Source organism: Lipotes vexillifer, unplaced genomic scaffold (assembly GCF_000442215.2).
Source record: "Lipotes vexillifer unplaced genomic scaffold, Lipotes_vexillifer_v1.1 scaffold1115, whole genome shotgun sequence".
NCBI classification, from domain to species: domain Eukaryota; kingdom Metazoa; phylum Chordata; class Mammalia; order Artiodactyla; family Lipotidae; genus Lipotes; species Lipotes vexillifer.
The window spans coordinates 360160-378428 of record NW_006792080.1 but is presented as its reverse complement, the minus strand read 5'-3'; the positions used below and the strand labels follow the sequence as shown (position 1 = coordinate 378428).

The 18269-nt window shown below is 61.4% G+C and overlaps 1 protein-coding gene across 1 annotated transcript in view; it reads left to right on the top strand.

Annotated features, from left to right (window-relative positions):
- Window positions 1-8947: 8947 nt before the first annotated feature.
- Window positions 8948-18269, top strand: part of UROC1 (urocanate hydratase 1) — a 30820-nt gene continuing 21498 nt past the window's right edge. The window contains exons 1-6 of the mRNA XM_007465261.1: window positions 8948-9136; window positions 15086-15216; window positions 15855-15948; window positions 16751-16810; window positions 17098-17226; window positions 17334-17395. Coding sequence (XP_007465323.1) covers window positions 9011-9136; window positions 15086-15216; window positions 15855-15948; window positions 16751-16810; window positions 17098-17226; window positions 17334-17395 — 602 coding nt within the window. The 5' untranslated portion in view covers window positions 8948-9010. The remainder of the gene's footprint in view (window positions 9137-15085; window positions 15217-15854; window positions 15949-16750; window positions 16811-17097; window positions 17227-17333; window positions 17396-18269) is intronic.

Below are 18269 nucleotides of genomic sequence, written 5' to 3'. Positions count from 1 at the left end.
CCCCCCCCCCCAGCCCTGGCACGTTGGCTCACCAGGAGTCACTGGGCATTTCTGCATTTATTCTGCATGGGACCAAATCCTGGTGTCTCATTAGAAACGGTGGCTGCCTACGGGGCCCTACACTGCACCACTGCAGGGGCTCCGAGACCATCGTGGGCCGTTGTCCCCTCGGCCTGGGTCCCCAGGTGCTGCTGTGCCCGAGAAGGCAGCGGACGGACAGCGGGGACAGAGCCAGCGTCCCCACCCGAGCCTCCTGGCTCCTTCCCCGTGGAGCACCTCCAGGAAGGCTGCTGGGGGTGAAGGTCCCTGTTACCCCACGTCACGCTCGGACCTCGGCCAGGAAGCGGGGCCCTAAGGGACGGGCTGTGCCCCAGAGGACGAGGAGGGCAGCTGTCCAGCCCAGAAGGGAGAGGCGGGCCCCCTGGGAACAAGCCCTCCCACACACCCAGGGTACCCTGGAAGTGGGCAGAGCCCCAGCCTGGCTCTGAGAGAAACACCCCTGATTGCCAACCTCAGGAAAGATGCTCAACCCCGTGAACCCGGAAGGGGATGGAGGTCAGGACGGGGTGGGGTAGGGTGGGCTCCAGCACCTCCCAGCAAGGCCCCTGTGGACCAGCAGCGGTGGGGAGCTGAAGCAGCAGCATCACGGCTCCCCCTGGCTGTGCCTCTGGGGACAGAGGGGACAGACTGCAGATCTGGGTTTTTGATGTTAAAACAGAAACTCTGGGAGGGCAGGTTATCAGCAAGTTCTGTCCCCAGCCCAGATTGACGCTGGCACAAGTAGGCACCCAGCGAGTACGTGGTCAAGGGCATCACACAGAAGCAGTCACCCCACCAGGTAAACCACAGGGGAAGCCAAGGGTGGGCGGGCAGGGGGGACGGTGGGCCTGTCAGTGGGGCTGGGGCGAGGGTAGGGCGCTGAGGGCAGCAGTGCCCCAGGCAGCTGTCCCACCTCCTCTGGCATCTTGCTCATCCCCAGGACCCTGGCCACTAGGTCAGCATTGGCCTGACGGGCACCAGTTGGGCTGCTCCAGACCTACCCACCAGAAAAGGGGCAGCGGAGCCCGCTTCGGGGGTCTCCGGCCCACCTTGCGGCAACTTCTGCCACTTTGGAGACTCACCTGCCTGGAGGAGGGGGCTGCAGTCCCTCCTGGGCCCTGGAGCCCTATCCCCCTGCCACAAGCCACACGCCCCACCCCCTTCCAACTCGGGCTACGCTGCAGGGACACCCTCGGAGATGCCGCAGGCCCGGGACAGAGAGCCTGCCCTTTCTGCCCCGCTGTCTCTGCCCTCTGCCGGGCCTGCAGGCCCACCATTAGCACAGCCTCACTGGCTCCTGGGGTCAGGGGCTTCAGCTCAGGGCTTGGGGGCAGAAGAGCCAGCAGGGTAGGTTGGCTTGATTAGCCCTTGCTTGTCCAGGTCACCCTCAGAGCTCCGATGGCTGGCAGCAGGCCATGGGGAAAGGTCTCAGAGTCCAGAAGGAACAGAGAGGGGCTCTGGGAAGCAGAGCCAAGGCCCCTCCCCGCCTGGGGGCGCTGGAAGCAGGGTTGCAGAAGGGTCTGCCAGGACAGACGCAGTGAGGCCCCCCTACTCGGGGAGAGGGTCATGGCCAAGGGTATTCATGAGGCAGGTTCGGCTCAGGTGGGGAACGGCCTGAGCAAAGGCTAGGAAGGGGGCACGGGAGGCACCCTCCTAACCTGCAGGAGAGGGAGGAGGTCAGAAGGAAAAAAGTGCAGGTCCTCTCTCCCCCCACACCCGAGCCTGAGCCCTGGGGGCCAGGAGCCACTGTGCCCTGCCCGGCCCTAGGTCCTGGTAAACATTTGTCCAAGAAAGAGTGGGTGGCCAGTGTCATGACCGCAGACACTAGGACCACAGCCCACGCAGTGCGGGGGGACGCTCGGCTCAGCTAGGGCATGGGAACCCCCTCCCCAGGAGGCAGGAGCACCACCCCCATGGCCCCCCAGCTCTCAGAACTGGTCGGGGGACGGAAAGACTGACTGCGGCTCCCTCCCGTGGGCCTGGGGAGGCGGCCGGGTCTGAGCAGCTGTGTCCAGACATGGAGGGGACGGTGTGAAGAGCAGGGTGACTGGGCAGAGCCCTGGTGAGCACCGAGGAGGCCTCCCAAGCCCAGCTCACCTGGACCCCAGCCCAGAGGCAGTCACAGAGGTTTGAGGTGAGCAGGAGAAGGAAGCCCCTCACCCCAGGATGCAGGGGGCACCGGGCCACCCATGTGACCTCTGGCTTGATGAAGAGGCTGGGAGCCACTTTGCTCCCATTTAACTGCACTTCCCCAGAGACCCTGTAAGGAGGAACTCGAGCAGCCCATTTTATAGATGGGAGTACTGAGGCCCTGGGCAGGGGGGCGGGGATAGGTCACCCAGACCCAGCCAGGTGGGTGCATGCTGCCCCCAAAGTCTCCTCAGCCTCATCTCTTGAGCCACCCTGACCCCACACTCCCGTGGTCTCCTCCCACCTGGGGACACGGTTACTTCCTCCCTGGACCCCCTCTGCAAGGCTCCAAAGAAGTGATCCCAAGGATTCTTGCAGAGCCCACGGGGGGTGGGGGAGGAGATACAGATTCCCCCAACACACACTCTCACATTCACTCACACTCACACCAGGAAAAGGCAAACAGAGCAGAGGTCAGAACGGGCCTCTGACTGGGCACCTCCAGCCCCAGGCCGCCCACGGGCCCCTCGGCCTCTCCCGTGAGTGAAGACTCAGCACATGCCCGGCTCGGAGCTGGAAATCCGCACGGCGGTCACGACTGGCTGCCTGTTTCCCCCACTGGACCATGAGGTGGGTGCTCAGGACCCTAGTCCTTCCCGGTGCGAACTTAAGGCGGAGCAGGGGCGCCAGGGCGCAGCGCGGTGCGCGGAGGGCCCACCTCCGGACCCGGAGCGTCAAGCCCGCCGCCCTTGCGCGGCCGCGGACCCGGAGGGGTTTCCGGTCGCTAAACGGAGTGAGCGCGAGGCAAAGGAGGCAAACTTCCCGGGTGGGCCCAATGCCCTCCGCCGCCCACCACTCACCTGGTCCCTGGGCCCCGGCTGGGAGGCCCGGACTGTCACCTCTCACCTCTCCGGGCCTTGGGAGACCCACTCCCGAGGGGACAAGACCCTTGCGGGGAGCCGGGACAAGGGCGGGGCGTTTAGAGCCTTTCTGAGCCCGCCCGCCCCAGTGCCCCAGCCCGGGAGGAAACCGTAGGTGCCCCCGCCCGGTCGGGGGTCCGGTCGCTGGTGGGGCGGCCCTGGGGCCGGCGGGCACTCACCCGGGCGCAGGAGCAGGAGCGCGGCGCCCAGACACGCGGCCACCAGCGCGCGCCGCCGCCACCAGCGCCTCCCCATGCTTGCCCGGCGCCGCGCTGCTGTCCGCGGGGTCCGGCCCGGCCCGCACCCGAAGCCGGCCTCCCGCCCCGCCCCGCCCCGCCCCTGGACCCGCCCACGGACGAGTCCTCGGACCAGGACCCGAAGCCCGCCCCAGGGCAACTCGCCCCAGGCCATCGCGCTGACCCGCCGACGGACGAGTCCTCGGACCGGACCCTCACCGGGAACCGGACCCGAAACCCGACCCCCAACCCACCCCAGGGCCGCCCAGGGACTGGTCCTCGCTCCTGGATCCGGACCCGGGACCGCTTCGGGACCCTCCCGGCGGCGCGCACCGCTGCCCTCGGGGCGGGGGCGGGGCGAGGGCTCTGCTCGCCAGGGGCGGGGTGGGGGTGCGAGGCGGCGGCTGCTGGGGACCAGGCAGGTGGGCGAGGCGGATCGGCGGGCCAGTCTGCCCGGCTCCCACCCGGTCCAGCGGGGCAGCCGAGCAGTGGTCCAGGGCGCGAAGGGTGGAGACTGAGTGGAGGGAGCCCTGTCGCCCGCGCGGCTCTGTCCTCTTCCGCTCGTCCGGGAGCGCCATCCTCTACCCGAGGCCGAGAGGCCTTGTCACGTTGGCGGATGAGCGGGCCGGGAGGAGCACGGTGTCCCGTTGCCTTTTTGCTGCGTTACGTACCAGGGGTCCAGGGCTGGCTTGCGGCACTAGCCGCCTATACATGACTCCCCCGGAACCCCCCTTCCCGGAATCAGGCCCAAGGGTGTCTCTTTCTCCTGCCAAGCCCACCCTGTAGCCTTGTTTTTACACGGGGGTCTCCAGGTCCTGCCTGGATCCCCCGCGCCTGCAGGCCGCAGCCGGGGGGGGGGGGCGGGCGGGGGGCTGAGATGGGGGTCCCACTTCATGCCTCCGGGCATCAGGACTGTTGTGCCTCACCTGGTCCCCCACAGCTGCTCCAGACCCCAGGGGAGCACTTAGAACTCACTGAGGACTCCTGAGTGCAGGGGGATGACAGTGAATCCCTGGGGGCTGGGAGACCCGGCCTGAACCCGGGGTCTCGATGCCTAGAAATCAGGCTAGCCGGGCACCCACGGGGGCAGCTGGTGCTGTGTGTGCTGGTGTGTGTGCTTGAGCCAACACTGAGCAGTGTGAGTGTGTGGGAAAGGCTGCGTTTCTGAACTGCTTTTGAAGAATCTGGTGATTCCAACCCTGGTGGTGCCACTTACGTGCTGTGTGAGATCAAGAAAGTGGCCTAACCTCTCTGTGCCCCAGTTCCCTTTGCAGTGGGATAGTACTAGGACACCCCTCATCATGTTGTGGGAACTAAATGAGACTCAGGAGATGTTTGGCACAGCGTCTGGCACTCAGTGAGTGCCATCTAAGTACTTGACGTTGGTGATTATTTTATTTTTACAGTTACTGTCTGTTTCTGGCACGTGACCCTGGTTTCTGTTAAGGTGCTGATATAAAAATTCCTTCCGGTTATGTGTAAGTTTTAAAGGTCTATTTAAAGGAGAATATTAAATAAATAATAGTTCTTCAGTCTTAAAGATATGGCTCCAAATGCTATGATAGGTCTCAAGTGGCAGAGGGGCAGGAAACAGTTCACAGACAAACCAGAAGCTCCTTAATATGACTTTCCAGACAAACAGGACAGAGAGCCTTGGCGAGCATCCAGTTCAGGCCCAGAATGGCCTGCAGGCAGGGCTGCTGCTGCTCTGGGCCCAGGACCTGGATTCCCGGTTATCTACACCCCCAGCCGGCCCCCGATCTCCCCTACACCTGCATTGGGACCAGCGTTCTCTGTAGGGTCCCAGCCCCTGGCGTCCTTAGGAAGGAGTCTCGGTCCCTGTGCTGCCACCTGGTGGCCAAAGTTGAGGACAACATCTCAGCCCATTCCCATCCAGGAAAGTCCCTGGAGGCCCCTGGGGGCCCAGTGTTGGGTCCTGGGGTGGGAGGGTGAGCACGCCTCGCCAGAGGCCCAGGGCCTTGGCAGCTCCCCTGAGAAGACGCCAGCTGCGGCCTCTGCCCTCTCACGGGAGTTTGCATGCATTCAATCCCTCGTTCAACAGGCACTGGGTACCCACTGGGTGCTGAGGCCCTAGGGGAGAACAGGACAGGGCGCTCTCTGCCCTCGTGGGCTACAGTATGGATGGGGGAGAGCATAGGAAAAGGGGCGAACATGTGCGATCACGGCAGGTGGTAAACGTGCTAGGAAGAAAATAAGGGTGGGGCAGAGGGAGGTGTGCAGGGCCAGCCTCGGGGGTGCCAGCAGCAGAGAGGTGAGTAGGTGACAAGCTGCAGAGAAACAGCGCCCGGCTAGTGGCTGTTGCTAAGTAACAAACTGCCCTCAAATTTAGGCGTTAAACATTTCAATTTCGCTCACAATGTAGTGGGTGAGGAACTGGGGAAGGGGCTCAGGTGGGGGCTTCTCACGGCAGATCTCATGCTACTGCGTCAGACGGCAGCTGGGACTGGCTGTCAGGAGGCCGGCCCAGGCCGGCCGACCCGACGGCTCCGTCACAGCTGGGCAGACAGCGCAGCGCTCGCACTCCTCACGCCCCAAGGGGGGTCTGGCTCCGGGGGTTGCTCCCACAGAGCCTCAGGCTGCCTCCTGTTGCTTCCCTGGGAACTGCTAGGGCCGCCCCAGCCTCACTCAGAGAAGCACCCAAGCAAGGATTTGCCGTCATGTTTAAAACCACCAAGGGTGTAAAGATGCACATGCTCCTTGAACGGGAAGCCGCAAGGGGGCTCTGAGGTGGACAAGGTGGATGGGAGAAGTCGGAGAGGCAGATGGGGCGTCCACGTCCTTAGCCCGTCGTGGGCCACGGTGTGGGCTGTTCTAACTGCCCCGCTGCCGATGGACTACAGGTTGGGGGGAGGGCGGTGGGGAGGGAGGGAGGCTGGGCCGACTCTGGGAGAGGTGAGGGGTGTGGACCAGGGTGCGGTGGTCTCAGGGCCCCGGCTATACTTTGAAAGTAGAGGGGTCAGAGACCAGGGTGCCTCAGAGAAGCCACCCAGGGTGGCAGAGTGGCTGGAGGGGAAGGAGGGGAAGCAGGGACTAGGTTGATGGTCCAAGGGACAGAGGTCCTGCCTGGCTCGAGAAAGCCTGATGGGCCTGCTGGTGACACGGCAGAGATTGGGGCCCAGTGTGGCCTGCGTGGTGGTACCAGGCGGGCAGGGCTGGGCTTTCGGTGCTGGTCGCCAGGTGCTAGGAAGAGAGGCTGGCCAGGACAGGAGTAGCCGCCGGGAGTGACGGGAGGGGAGACTGAGGCAGGCACTCGACGCTGAAGAGGACAGGCCACGGCCAGCACCAGAAGCCCGAGGCCTGAGGCCCAGGGAGGCACATGCTGAGCGCCTGCCTGCCTTTCTTTACTCCTCGTTTTACATTTTATTTATTTGGTTTGTCCATGGAGCCAAATTCAAAAACTCCACAGTTCTCTTGAATTGAGGTGAAATTCAGGTACCATAAAATTACTCATTGAAAAGTGTACAATTTAGTGCCCTGACAATGTGGAAAGCACCAGTCTTACAGGGAAGGGTCTCCTTTCCTCCTGTTCTCTCCCAGTTCCTTGCGGATCCTTCAGAGACAGTTCACGCCCACGTGTATACGTTTTCTTTGCTTTCTGTGCTATTACATTGCTCTGTTCCTTGCTTTTTTGATAGTGGCAACAATTAGAAAAATAGCATCTTATCCGGTGCTGATTCTGTGCAGGCGCTGTTCTAAGACCTTCACGTGTGTTACCTCGTTTAATACTCAGACAGATCCCATGACGTAGCTACTGTTACTGCTTTCATTTTACAGACCAGGAAACTGAGGCACAGAGAGGCTAAGGAACTGACCTAAGGACCTACAGCTCATGAGTGGTATAGCCAGGTTCCACCTTACCTGTCTGCCATATTTAACATCTGTGAGATCCCAGGGCTTTTAAATAGCTTTTAGGGTGTTTAACAATTAAACTGTTTATTTGGGGATCCTTGTAGATTCACCTGCAGTTGTAAGAAATAGTAAGAGAGACCCGGGTGCCCTGTTCCCCCATGGTAGCGTCTTGCTGTCTGTAGCCCGAGGTCACAACCAGGACACGGATACAGTCCCCGCTTCGGTTCAGGACAGCGGACAATGTTTTTAATTGGTTGCAAACATTTAAAAATGAGATTTCACAAAAAGTGTTAGATTTGTGGCTTCTCTTGAGGCCTCGCCCAGAAGCAAATCCTGAGTGGAGGCCTCGGTACAGCCCGTCTGTTGGGGGCGTGGGATGGGGATACCCGCGGGGCAGCTCAGCCCACTCCTGCCCGGGGCTCCCCAGAGCTGCTACCTCCACCCATGCCCTGCCGGGGCGAGGGCGCTGGGGTACTTGCCTACCGCTGTTGCTGGCGGAGAGCTGCTCCCCAGCAGATGGGGAGGGGGCTGGCGATTCTCCAGCCCTTCCAGCCCTGCTCTGAGCGGGAGGTGCAGGTACCGGCTGCTGGCGGTCACAGCTGCGTGACCTGCAGGCCCAGGCAGGGGCCTGTCCCCAGTGCCTGTAGCGGTGCCAGGCCAGGACACTGCCCGGTCCCTGGTGCTGGAGAGAGCGTTGGATGGACGGCTGCGAGCCTGCGTGCGTGTCTGCCGCTCACCCTACGAGGCAGCCTCCCCGCCACCTGGACACAAGAGTACGCTCGCTGGCCCGCCGGAGGTCTGGGAGGCCGAGGGGCGGCTGGAGCCAGACCCCTCGGCTCCAGGGGCCCAGATCCCAGCTCCACCAGGACTAGCTGTGGGGCCTTGGGCAGTTTCCACACCTGTGAAACGGGACAGTGGGCCCCACAGGCGAGTGAGGGGACAGGGTGCCCTGGATGACGTGCGGTGCTCCGAGGAGTAAACATCCGGAGGCGTCAGCCGTCCTGCTCTCGTGCCAAGTGCAGGCCCCATGCCGGGCACTCACCTGATGGCTGCGTGCCTCCCGCCCCTTGTGTGGGGCCGCAGGGCTGGCCCGCAGCTGAGCTGGGTCCACAGCCAGGTGTGTTGCCTCCCGGGCCCCCGGGATTCTAGCGGGCTCTCTTCCCGGCTGTGTGAGTGGCCCCTGGGCCTCAGCCACCCCAACCGGAGTGCGGGGCCGAGAAGCAGCCCTTCCCGCGGAGGGGCTCGTGGGATGGGGCTCGCTGGGAGCCTGGGAGGGCGTGAGGCGGCCCGCACCTCAGTGGGGGCTGAGGAGGGTGTGGCTGCCGCGGGCCGGGCTCCCGCCACCCCGTCACCCCGCGGGCAGGGAGGAGGGATACGAGGGGCACCACACTCTGTGCCGGGCCAGTGTCACGGGCCCCCCATCATCAAGACACAAACCCCACGTCGCCTGCCTGGTGTTACTCCCCCACGAGACAAACCCGAGCACGAGAGCGCTCCCCATGCTGTGTCCTAGAAGACACACCCCTCAGGGCCAGCACCCCACTAAAAGGACAAACGGGCCCTCACCCAGGCGTCCCTGGCATGGAGCCTGCCTCTCCCGGGGCACCGCCCCCAGGTCAACACTGCGGGCCGCCAGCCTGGGGGCCGTGACCCCGCGCCCTCCGACCTACGCACGGCTCCTTCCGGAGGCCCGGGGCCCAATGAGGGGCTGGAGGGGGTGGGCCTGGAGCCAGAGGACCCCGCCCAGCCGGACCTCGACGGCCCAGGCTCTCCGCGGCCCCCGCAGAGTGGGCCTCCGCCTCGCCTCTGCCAGACATGTCCAGCCTCCAGGCGCTGTGCTCCGGCCTGCCCTTGCGGCCCCTCCCAGAGAACCGGGGACGCTGGGCCGGGGTGCCCCACGCCCCGGTCAGGACCCCCGGCCTCAGCCCCGCTGAGGAGCAGGTAAGAGGCTGGGCCCCCTCCCGCAGGGCCGTTTGCCCTCTGGGTGGTCCGGCTGGGCAGTGCCCACGTCCTGCTCTGAGCCGTGTGTGCCAGACCGCTTCACACCCAATATCCCTCATTCTTTGCGCAGCGGCCGCCCTGGGGTGTAGGACTCCGGCCCCCATTTACTGATGGGGAGGGACCCCGGGGCTCACGATCCCCCAGCCAGCAAGCGGGGGCCTGTGGCCGCCTCCAGCCCAGGAAGGCGAAGTGAGCTCAGGAACCGGACTGCGAGTCCCGCCCCAGCTTCCGGAGCCTGAGCCACCAGGTGCCCCCCCCTCCTGACCGTGACATACAGGTGTGCGCAGGCAGCTGGAATGAGGCAGAGAAAGAGCTTTCTCCTGTTTTCCTTTACTGAGGATGGCTTGACAACTTCAGGAACCGTGGGGGAAAGTAGCAAATACAAGTGAGCGCAGAGATTAAAAGAGGGGTCCCGCCACCCGGACGGAGGCTGCCGCCCTCCCGGGGCGGCCGTGGGAGGGGGGCCACAGGGTGTGCAAGCTGGAGGGGCTGCCGGGGGATCAGGCGGACTTTAGAGTTTCCACCCTGGTCACCTTTCCGCTGGGCGCCAATGCCTCGACCTTTGGCGTGGGGACCCAGAGGGCTCTGCCGCCTGCGCATCCCAGGGGACACCCTGATAGGCGGTGATGGGATCAGCTGAAGGGCGCGGGCCCTTGGAGTGGGGTGACATGCGGTCTGGGGAGTCTGAGCTGTGGAAGGGGCTGAATCTTCGGTGTGGGTGCCCGGGGAGTGGGGAGCCTGCAGCCTGCTGGTCCTGGGGGACAAGGAGAAAGAGGCGTATGGCTCTGTGCCCCTCCCCCTTCCTGCTGCTGTTTGGTCTTTGACCCGGGTTCTGCTGCAATTCCCTGCGCGGTAGGAGGCCACTCCGGGGGCTCCTGGTCGGGGCTGGTCACCAGAGAGACCAAGCCGTGGTTGCACGTTGGAACTTTCACCGTGAGGGGCCGGGAATGGAGTTAATGATCCATCATGCCTACGCCTCCCAAATCCCCCAGCTACAGGGTTGGCAGCGTCTGGGTTTGTGAACACGTGGAGGTGCAGGGGGGCGCCTTCCCCTTCCCCCGCCCCCGCCGAGGGTTGCTGTTCACCTGTACCCTTCATCACATCCTTTGTTATGTAATAAACCGGCGAACGTGTTCCCCTGAGTTTTGTGAGCCATTCTGGCGAATTATTAAGCCTGACGGAGGGGCGTGGGCTCCCCATTTCTAGCTGGTTGGTCAGGAGCACAGGCGACAATGGGGCGTGTAATTGGCGTCTGAAGCGGGGCTGTCTGGTGGGGCTGAGCCCTTAGCCTGTGGGTGGGCTCTGGGCGGACCGCGGTCCACAGTGTCCCGGCTGGACTGAAGTGTAGGACGCCATCCGTGTCGGAGGAGCGGTGGGTGTTGGAGGGCCCACGGGTCCACTCCCCGCCGGGACCTGCGAGAGGACACGAGAGCTCCTCCTGGACAGGCCCAGAACCAGGGACGGCTTCCTCAGCAGCCGGCTTTACGCTTTCCTGTGGCTGGTTTTCTGTTTTATTTAAACGTCCCTTTGAATTTTGACATAAGCTTTTAAAGGTAGTTTTAAGAGATAAGTCAAATATTGTAACATTTTATAATCTTTTGGTATCTCCTTCCAGACACTTTCTATGTGCGCACAAGGTGTGTGTGTCCATCCTTAAAAGCATAAGTGGAAGCTTTCCATACAGGCTGGTTTCTTTTGAGGCTGTTCGTGTTGGTGGGTTTGGAGCTGCCCCATTGTTTGAACTTTTGTTGTTTTTCGTGGTTTGGATGAACGAAAACGTGCTCCACACTTTGTTCTTCTTTAAGTGGATTTCTGTTGAAACGCAGAGGATGGTCTGGCTGTCGCGTTTCAGTCACTGTGGGACTGTGGTGCAGAGGGAGGGTCTCGTCACATCCTGTTAGAGACGTCCTCGGCATCCCCGCTCCCCCACGTGCAGCTTCTCTTACCGATATTTCCCCAAAGCGTGCCCCACCCTCAGGGGCTGTGCTGGACCTGAGATCCCAGGTCTGAAGACCTCACACCACTGCTGACCATAATCCTCAGCTTCCTCAGGGTGGGGTTCTGTGGGGCTCACTTCTGGGTCTTCAGCGATGTCAGAGCTGTTTGTTGAATGAGTGAACAAGACCATGTGCTAAGCGCCCGAACCAACACCCTCCAAGAGTTCAGCGGGCAGGAGAAACCTAGGAAAGCTTCTTGGAGGAGGTGGTCTTGGCACCAGGGGCAAGGTTCCCAGACTTGGAGATCTGAGAGGCGAGGCATCTGGGACAGAAGGAGGCAGTGAGCGGAGATGCAGAGACGGGCCTGTGCAAAGTGAGCTGGGGTGGACGAGGCCCCGCGTAGGCCCAGGCTGGGTGCCGACCTCAAGAGCCAGGCCCGGCCTGACTACTGGGGGGCCTGGATGCCTACCAGTGTGCACTGTCTCAGGAGCCCATGAAGGTCTCAGAGCAGGAGTGTGAGTTGCTGCTTGGCGTGCTGCCCACAGAGAGCGAGGGCTGGGGCAGAGCTCCTGGGGGCCCAGGTGGACAGGGGCCCGGCGTGGAGGCCATGAGTGTGCGGACGGTCGTGCTGGCAGCTGGGCCCCCAGTGGCCCATGTGTGCCAGGTGCCGGGTGAGCAGCCCTGTGAGGTGGGGGCCGTCTGCTCATTTTACAGAAGAGGAGGCTGAAGCTCAGGGAGGTGAGGTGTGCAGGCCGGAAAAGGCGAGGGCAGGGACTCTCCCCTCAGAGCCTCCTCAAGCGCCAGCCCTGCTGCATCATTTTCCGGCCTCCAGGGGGCGCCTGCGTTCCTGGGCTCCTGGGCCCATCCTCTGTCTTCAAAGCTGGCAGCACAGCACGTTGAAATCCCTCTTTCCTACTCTGAGCCTCCCCTCTCCTCTCAGAAGGACGCTTGTAATTACTAGGGCTGACCTGGATAGGCAGGATCACCTCACATCTCAAAATCCTTCCGTCATCACATCTGCAAAGTCTCTTTTGCCATGTAACGTAATATATTCCCGGGGAATAGGGCGTGGGCATCGGTGGGGGCCATAATTCTGTTCCCCATCCCATCAGGCACCCAGAATTCTCCAGCCCAATGGCTGAACACGGGACTTTTATGAAATAATCCCATGATCCTAAGGGTACAGGCCCCTGAGCTTGTCCACTTCTTATGCCTGTGAGGTCAAGGTCGGCGAGATGGAGGTCTCTGGAATTCTGTCCGGTTTATGTGCCTTAGATGCTTCTGATTTTGCCAGTAAGAGCGCACTGATAACTGCCTTCTATGATTAACAGGCCACAATCTCACCTGTGAAAATCCACGTGCTACACAGCAGACCCTCCGGGGCAGACTTGCCGTGGAGCTGAGGCGGTAGCACTGCGGCATGAGCGCCAGCTGACCCTGGGGGTGAATCCCCAAGTGTGGCCCCCACGGGCTCTTCCTGGCAGCATTTGAAGTAAACTGAAGACCTTTTAACAAGGAAGCTGCAAAGCTCGGGAGGGGGAGAAGCAGGAAATGCCCCAGGCTCTGGCTTGGGTGTCTTTACAGGAACAGGAGGGCGCAGCGCTGCACTGTGTGCTGGGCCGTGCGTGTTATCTCATTAGTCCTTCCAGCGACACGGCCAAGCTGGCGCCCCGAGAGATGCAGAAGCAGGCGGGCGGCCTCCCGGGCTGGTCCAGCCGGTGCTTAGCAGGGCCCGGTAGGCAGCTGTGCCTGCCTTTCCGAGCTCATTGGGAAACCGTCCCACCTCTCCACCTGGCCTGTCCTCATGGGGCCTCCTCTGCTGAGGCTGCCTCTCATCCCCCCCGGGGGCGGGTCACACGCCTGTCCGAATTGCATTTTCTCGTCCTGACCCCGAGAAATGCCCCCATTCAGAGCTTGGAGTATTGAATCCAGACCAGCAGAGCTGCTGCTTTTTAAATTTTTTCACTTAAGAAATAGTCACTGCAGGCCTGTTACGTAAATTCAGACACAGAAGATAAAGTTATTGAAGAAAAGTACAACAGAAGACAACTTTGCTGGACTAGTAAAAATGTGAAATTTCAGACAAAAAGACAGTTTATCGTCGAGAGAACAAAAAGAAGCCCCAATGTACAACAGTCCACATGAAGACATATCCAGGCTAATTTTCTGAACTTCAGGGACGAAGAGAAACTCAGGAATCCTGAGATGGAAATTGTACACAAGGAGAAATAGCCCACCAGCTGTGAAGTGGGCTTAGCGGGTCGGAACCAGTATTCGTTAGAAAATGAAAGAAAAGAAGCTACAGTTGGGTAGGATGTATTAGGACCCGTGTAGTAAGGTCACGCCTCCCGTGGAGTGTGTGTGTGTGTGTGTGTGTGTGACACGTTGCTTTTGAAACTTTTCTGTAAATGTTCAGTTTCTCTTGGCAAGCTCTGATTAGAAGCTGTACACTGATAGAAAAAACCACCCAACCTCTGCGTCGAGGTGTAACATGGGCCCCAGAGGCCCAGGCCGAGGCGACCGGGCACCACCTTGAAGGGCCCAGCCCTCCTGAGCTCTGGCGCACGCCTAGCCCTGCCTGTCCTTGAAGCCGTGTCCCTGGCCCTCTGCAGCGTGCCCTTCCCACGCCGGCCTCTTCCCCTCCCGCCCTGCTGCTGCGTGGGGCTCGCTCATGCCTCCCCGGGGGTCCCAGACCAGCAGCAGCAGCTGGGAACCCGTCAGAAACATGAGTCAGAGACGCTGCGGGCGGGCCCAGCCCTCCGGATGCACCTGACCCTCTGGGCGATTCTCAAGTCCGCTGGAGTCTGAGCCCCGCCCGTGGACGTATTTCAAGCCGCCTTTCGATTTTTCCAAGAGAGCAGGGATTACGTGCTTTATTCCACGTGGACCTTAGAGAGGGACTCGCTGTGCAAACCCTGTCAAGTCCCCGTCACTCCTGAGCTGGAGTTTCCCTCGTTGCCCTTCTTGCCCTCGGCTTCCTCCTGAACCGCCCTCCCCCTCCTCTCTCCTCCCACCCCACGTGCCCCCAGGCCCCCAGTGACACCCTTGTCACGCGGTGCTGGACGGCCTCGACGTCCGTCCCGACACAGGGTCGTCACCCCGCACCCCCAGCCGCAGGCTCCTGCCGGGTGGTGGGAGGGGGAGCGCTGTGAAGGGTCCGCCGGGACCCTGGCCCTGCTTGAGCTCAACGAGACTGATGGGAGGCAAGGAGCCAATGGTGAAGCGTCCAAAGACGCAGAGCCTGGCTGGGAGAGAAGCATGGGGCTGCTGAGAGTCAAGACCGCATGGTCAAGGCGGGCCCCCAAGGACGGGCGTCTGGACTGGGGCTTCGAGGAGGGGGCTCCCAGGGAGGCAGCTGGCACGGGGGCTGGGGCAGCGGGAAGGGAAGGGGCCGGACAGGAGCACGAGGGCCGCCTGGAGAAGGCTGACGGGGGCAGGAGTTGCGCTGCTCTCCACGGTGGGCGATGAGAAGCCTTAGACGCTCCTTCCTGCTCCTGGGCGCCTGTCGCCGGCTCCAGGCACTGCCCTGGGCCTCCCGGAGCTGTGTGCCGCCCGAGGCTACCAGCCACGCTGGGTGCTGCCCCACACTTGCACAAGGAGCCTCTGGCCCTGGCTTGTCAGCCTGCCCTCCCCCTTAGTCTGCACCTGCCGCCGTAGCCACAGGCCTCGGGGCAGCCCCTCTCTGGTCCTTGCCTTGGGTCAAGCAGCCTGGTCCCCCGGTGATCAAGAAGAGGGAGGGACTCGAGGGCTGCCGACAGGAAGCAGGAAGGGCAGTCAGGGAAGGCTTCCTGCAGGAGGCGTCACGGTAGACTGGCCCTGGGTGAGGACCAGGCAGTCTCCGGACGGGGCCCTGGGTTTCTGAGTGGAGCAGAGGCAAATCCAGGTGGGGAGGTCTTGGCCTGGAGCCCGCACCCCCGCCCTCCTCACCTCTCTCCCCTTCCCCCACCCCCAGCTGGCGCTGAGGAACGCCCTCCGGTACTTCCCCCCGGACACGCAGGAGCTGCTGGCCCCCGAGTTCGCCCAGGAGCTGCGGCTGTATGGACACATCTATATGTACCGCTTCTGCCCCGAGCTTGAAATGAGGTGAGTGCTGCGGCCACAGATCCACAGGGGCCCAGGGTGGGAGGCTCCCTGGAGGGACCTGCTGGGGGCCAGGACACAGTGAGGGGGAGGACCAGGCTCTTCCCACTAGGAGGCCCATGGATGCGTCTGCCCTGGGGCAGGCTTGGTGGGGCTGCAGCCAGGTCCAGGCAGGAGGATCTGCCTTCCTCACCGTCCCCAGGAGATGCTGCCCCTGCCCGGGCATCACACTCTGAGCACCATTGTTCTTGGAAATGCCAGAAGCGCAGACTGTCTGGAACGACCCCGCAAAGCGGGAGCCACGTGCCCTCGCTCCTGTCTGGGCCTGCTGGCCTGGCACCCACTGCAGAATGGGTACCCAGGAGCACTGATGGCCCGAAGGAAAGGACGGATGAATCGAGTCCACCTGGAGGAGGGCCCTCAGCTTTGCTTTGCAGTCCTCTTTGTCCCAGCTGGAGGCTGCCCACTGGGGAGGGAGGGCGGGCTGGGTGGGAGGGGCCCGGCACAAAGCGGGAGGGCGGAGTTCCAAGGCGCCTTCTGCGGGATGCCAGGGCTTGCTGTCCACCTCTGCACCCAGCCCAGGCTGGAAGGAAGCCTGTGCCCGCCCATCGTCGGGCCTGGCAGCTGCACCCCCTTTGCAGGGCCTACCCAGTGGAGCAGTACCCCTGCCGGACGAGAGTGGCTGCAGCTATCATGCACATGATCATGAACAACCTGGACCCTGCCGTGGCCCAGGTAAAGGCCAGGAAACGGGGGCCAGGGGCCAGTAGTGGAAACGGAATGGGAGAAACGCATGAAATGCTCTCAAGCTTTTAAATTTAGGAATAATGGTAGATTTGAGGGAAGTTGCAAAGACAGTGCAGAGAGGCCATCATCCCCTTCTCCAGGGTGCCCCCGCCAGCTGCATTTTCGGTAGCTACGGTGCAGCATCAGCACGACGACACCAGCATTGGTACAAGAGACACACATGTAATTTTACATTTTCTAAGAGCCACATGCAAACTGAAAAGAAACAGATTTAATACTGTAGTTTGTCCCAATGTATCCAAAATATTATCATTTAACATGTAATCATCAATATAAATATTTTGTAGTGTTCTTTTTCCTACTAAGTCTTTGAAACCAGGTGTATATTTTACCCCTAGAGCTTGTCAGACGGGCTGTGGCTCAAGTGCTCAGTGGCTACACGTGCCTTTCCCGGCATCCTTGAGCGCCAGTCTGTACCTCTGACACCCATATTCAAGGAAGGTTAGGCTTCGGGGATCCCTGAGTATTTTACTTGAGGGTGAAAGGGTCCTAGGATGTGACCACTCCAGGTAGTGGCGGGAGTTTTCTCAGACCCAGCTCTGACGCTCACCCCAGGCTGAGCACTTACCCGGTCACGGGTGGGCCGCTGTCCCGGGCCTTGCCCCTTCTGGCTCCTCCCCTGCCCCCCACTCGTCCTTCGGAGGCCATCGGCCACCTGGACCCTGAGCCCGGCGCAGGCAGGGGCCTCCCTTCCAGGCCCCCATCTCAGACAGCATCGTGTCCTCCCCAGTTTCCCCAGGAGCTTGTGACCTACGGAGGAAATGGGCAGGTGTTCAGCAACTGGGCTCAGGTACGCTGGACTGTGTGGCCTGGCCCCACCCTGACCCCCAGGCCTTTCTTCCCCCACGTCCTCTGGCCTGGAAGCACCTTACAGACCAGGCTCAGGACTCAGGCTCTGCCTCCCCGATGCCTGAGATCCCAGCCCTGGAGGCTACTTGGGGACGTCGGAGGTCCTGAGGGAGAGCCACTGGAGGGTAGAGGGCTCTGGGCAGGACGGCTAGGGCCTGGGGTGGGGGGGACTTGGGGCTGGTGCAGGGCCCCCGCTCACAGAGCCCCCGTGTTTCGCTCTCCCCACAGTTCTGGCTGACAATGTCCTACTTGTCCCAGATGACAGAGGAGCAGACGCTGGTCATGTATAGCGGACACCCCCTGGGCCTCTTCCCCAGCAGCCCCGGGGCCCCGAGGCTGGTCATCACCAATGGGATGGTGGGTCCCAGGGCAGCGGGGAGGGCCAGGTGCCCGCACACCCACCGAGCCATCGTCCGCAAGGGCACGGCGCTGCCCGCAGCCCTCAGCCCAGCCCTCTTGTGCAGGTCATTCCCAACTACTCCTCCAGGGTGGAGTATGAGAAGCTCTTCGCCATGGGGGTTACCATGTAAGTACTGTTTCCGCTTGTGTTACGGCCTCCGCCAGGCTTTATTATGAGCAGTGCAGCAGCAGTAACTGCGGCTTTGCAAAAAGCCTCACAACCAAAGCTCTACAGCACGGCTTCGCATTTATGTATTTTCTGCTAGTTTTCATAGATATGCCTACAATTTTCACATAGGTGTGAGCAAATGAACCTACAATGTGAATCCTACTTTTGCAACAATTTACTATCGGTTTCAAACATACAGAAAATTGACAGAATTAATAGGGAACACCAAGATTCTGTGATTAATATGCTACTAAATTCACTTGATCTCCTATCTGTCTGTCTACCCATCCCTATATCCACGATCGTTTTTTTGATGCATCTCAAAGTAAGCTGCAAATATTGTTGCCTGGAATTCAGTATTTGTCCATAATTTTTTTCTTTTTTTAATGTTTATTTATTTATTTGGCTGCGTTGGGTCTTAGTTGCAACATGCGGGATCTTTAGTTGCAGCATGAAGACTTTCTTAGTGGCAGCATGCGGGCTTCTTAGTTGCGGCATGCGTGTGGGATCTAGTTCCCTGACAAGGGATCCAGCTGGGACCCCTGCATTGGGAGCACGGAGTCTTAGCCACTGGACCGCCAGGGAAGTCCCCACAGTTTTCTTGGTCTTGAAGTGAAATTTACATGTCACGAATGCGCAAACGCGCACGTCACGTGCTCCGTTCTGTGAGCTCTGACGACGCGTGTGTCTGTGCAGCCCCTGAGCGCGCTGTCACATTAGCGCTCCGATTGGAGGTGTTCCCTCAGACGTTGTAGAAGGAGCCACAGCAAGAAGGGAACCTCCTCCCGCCCAGACGCCCCAATTCACAGCGTCTCCTGTGTCCTGCCCGACA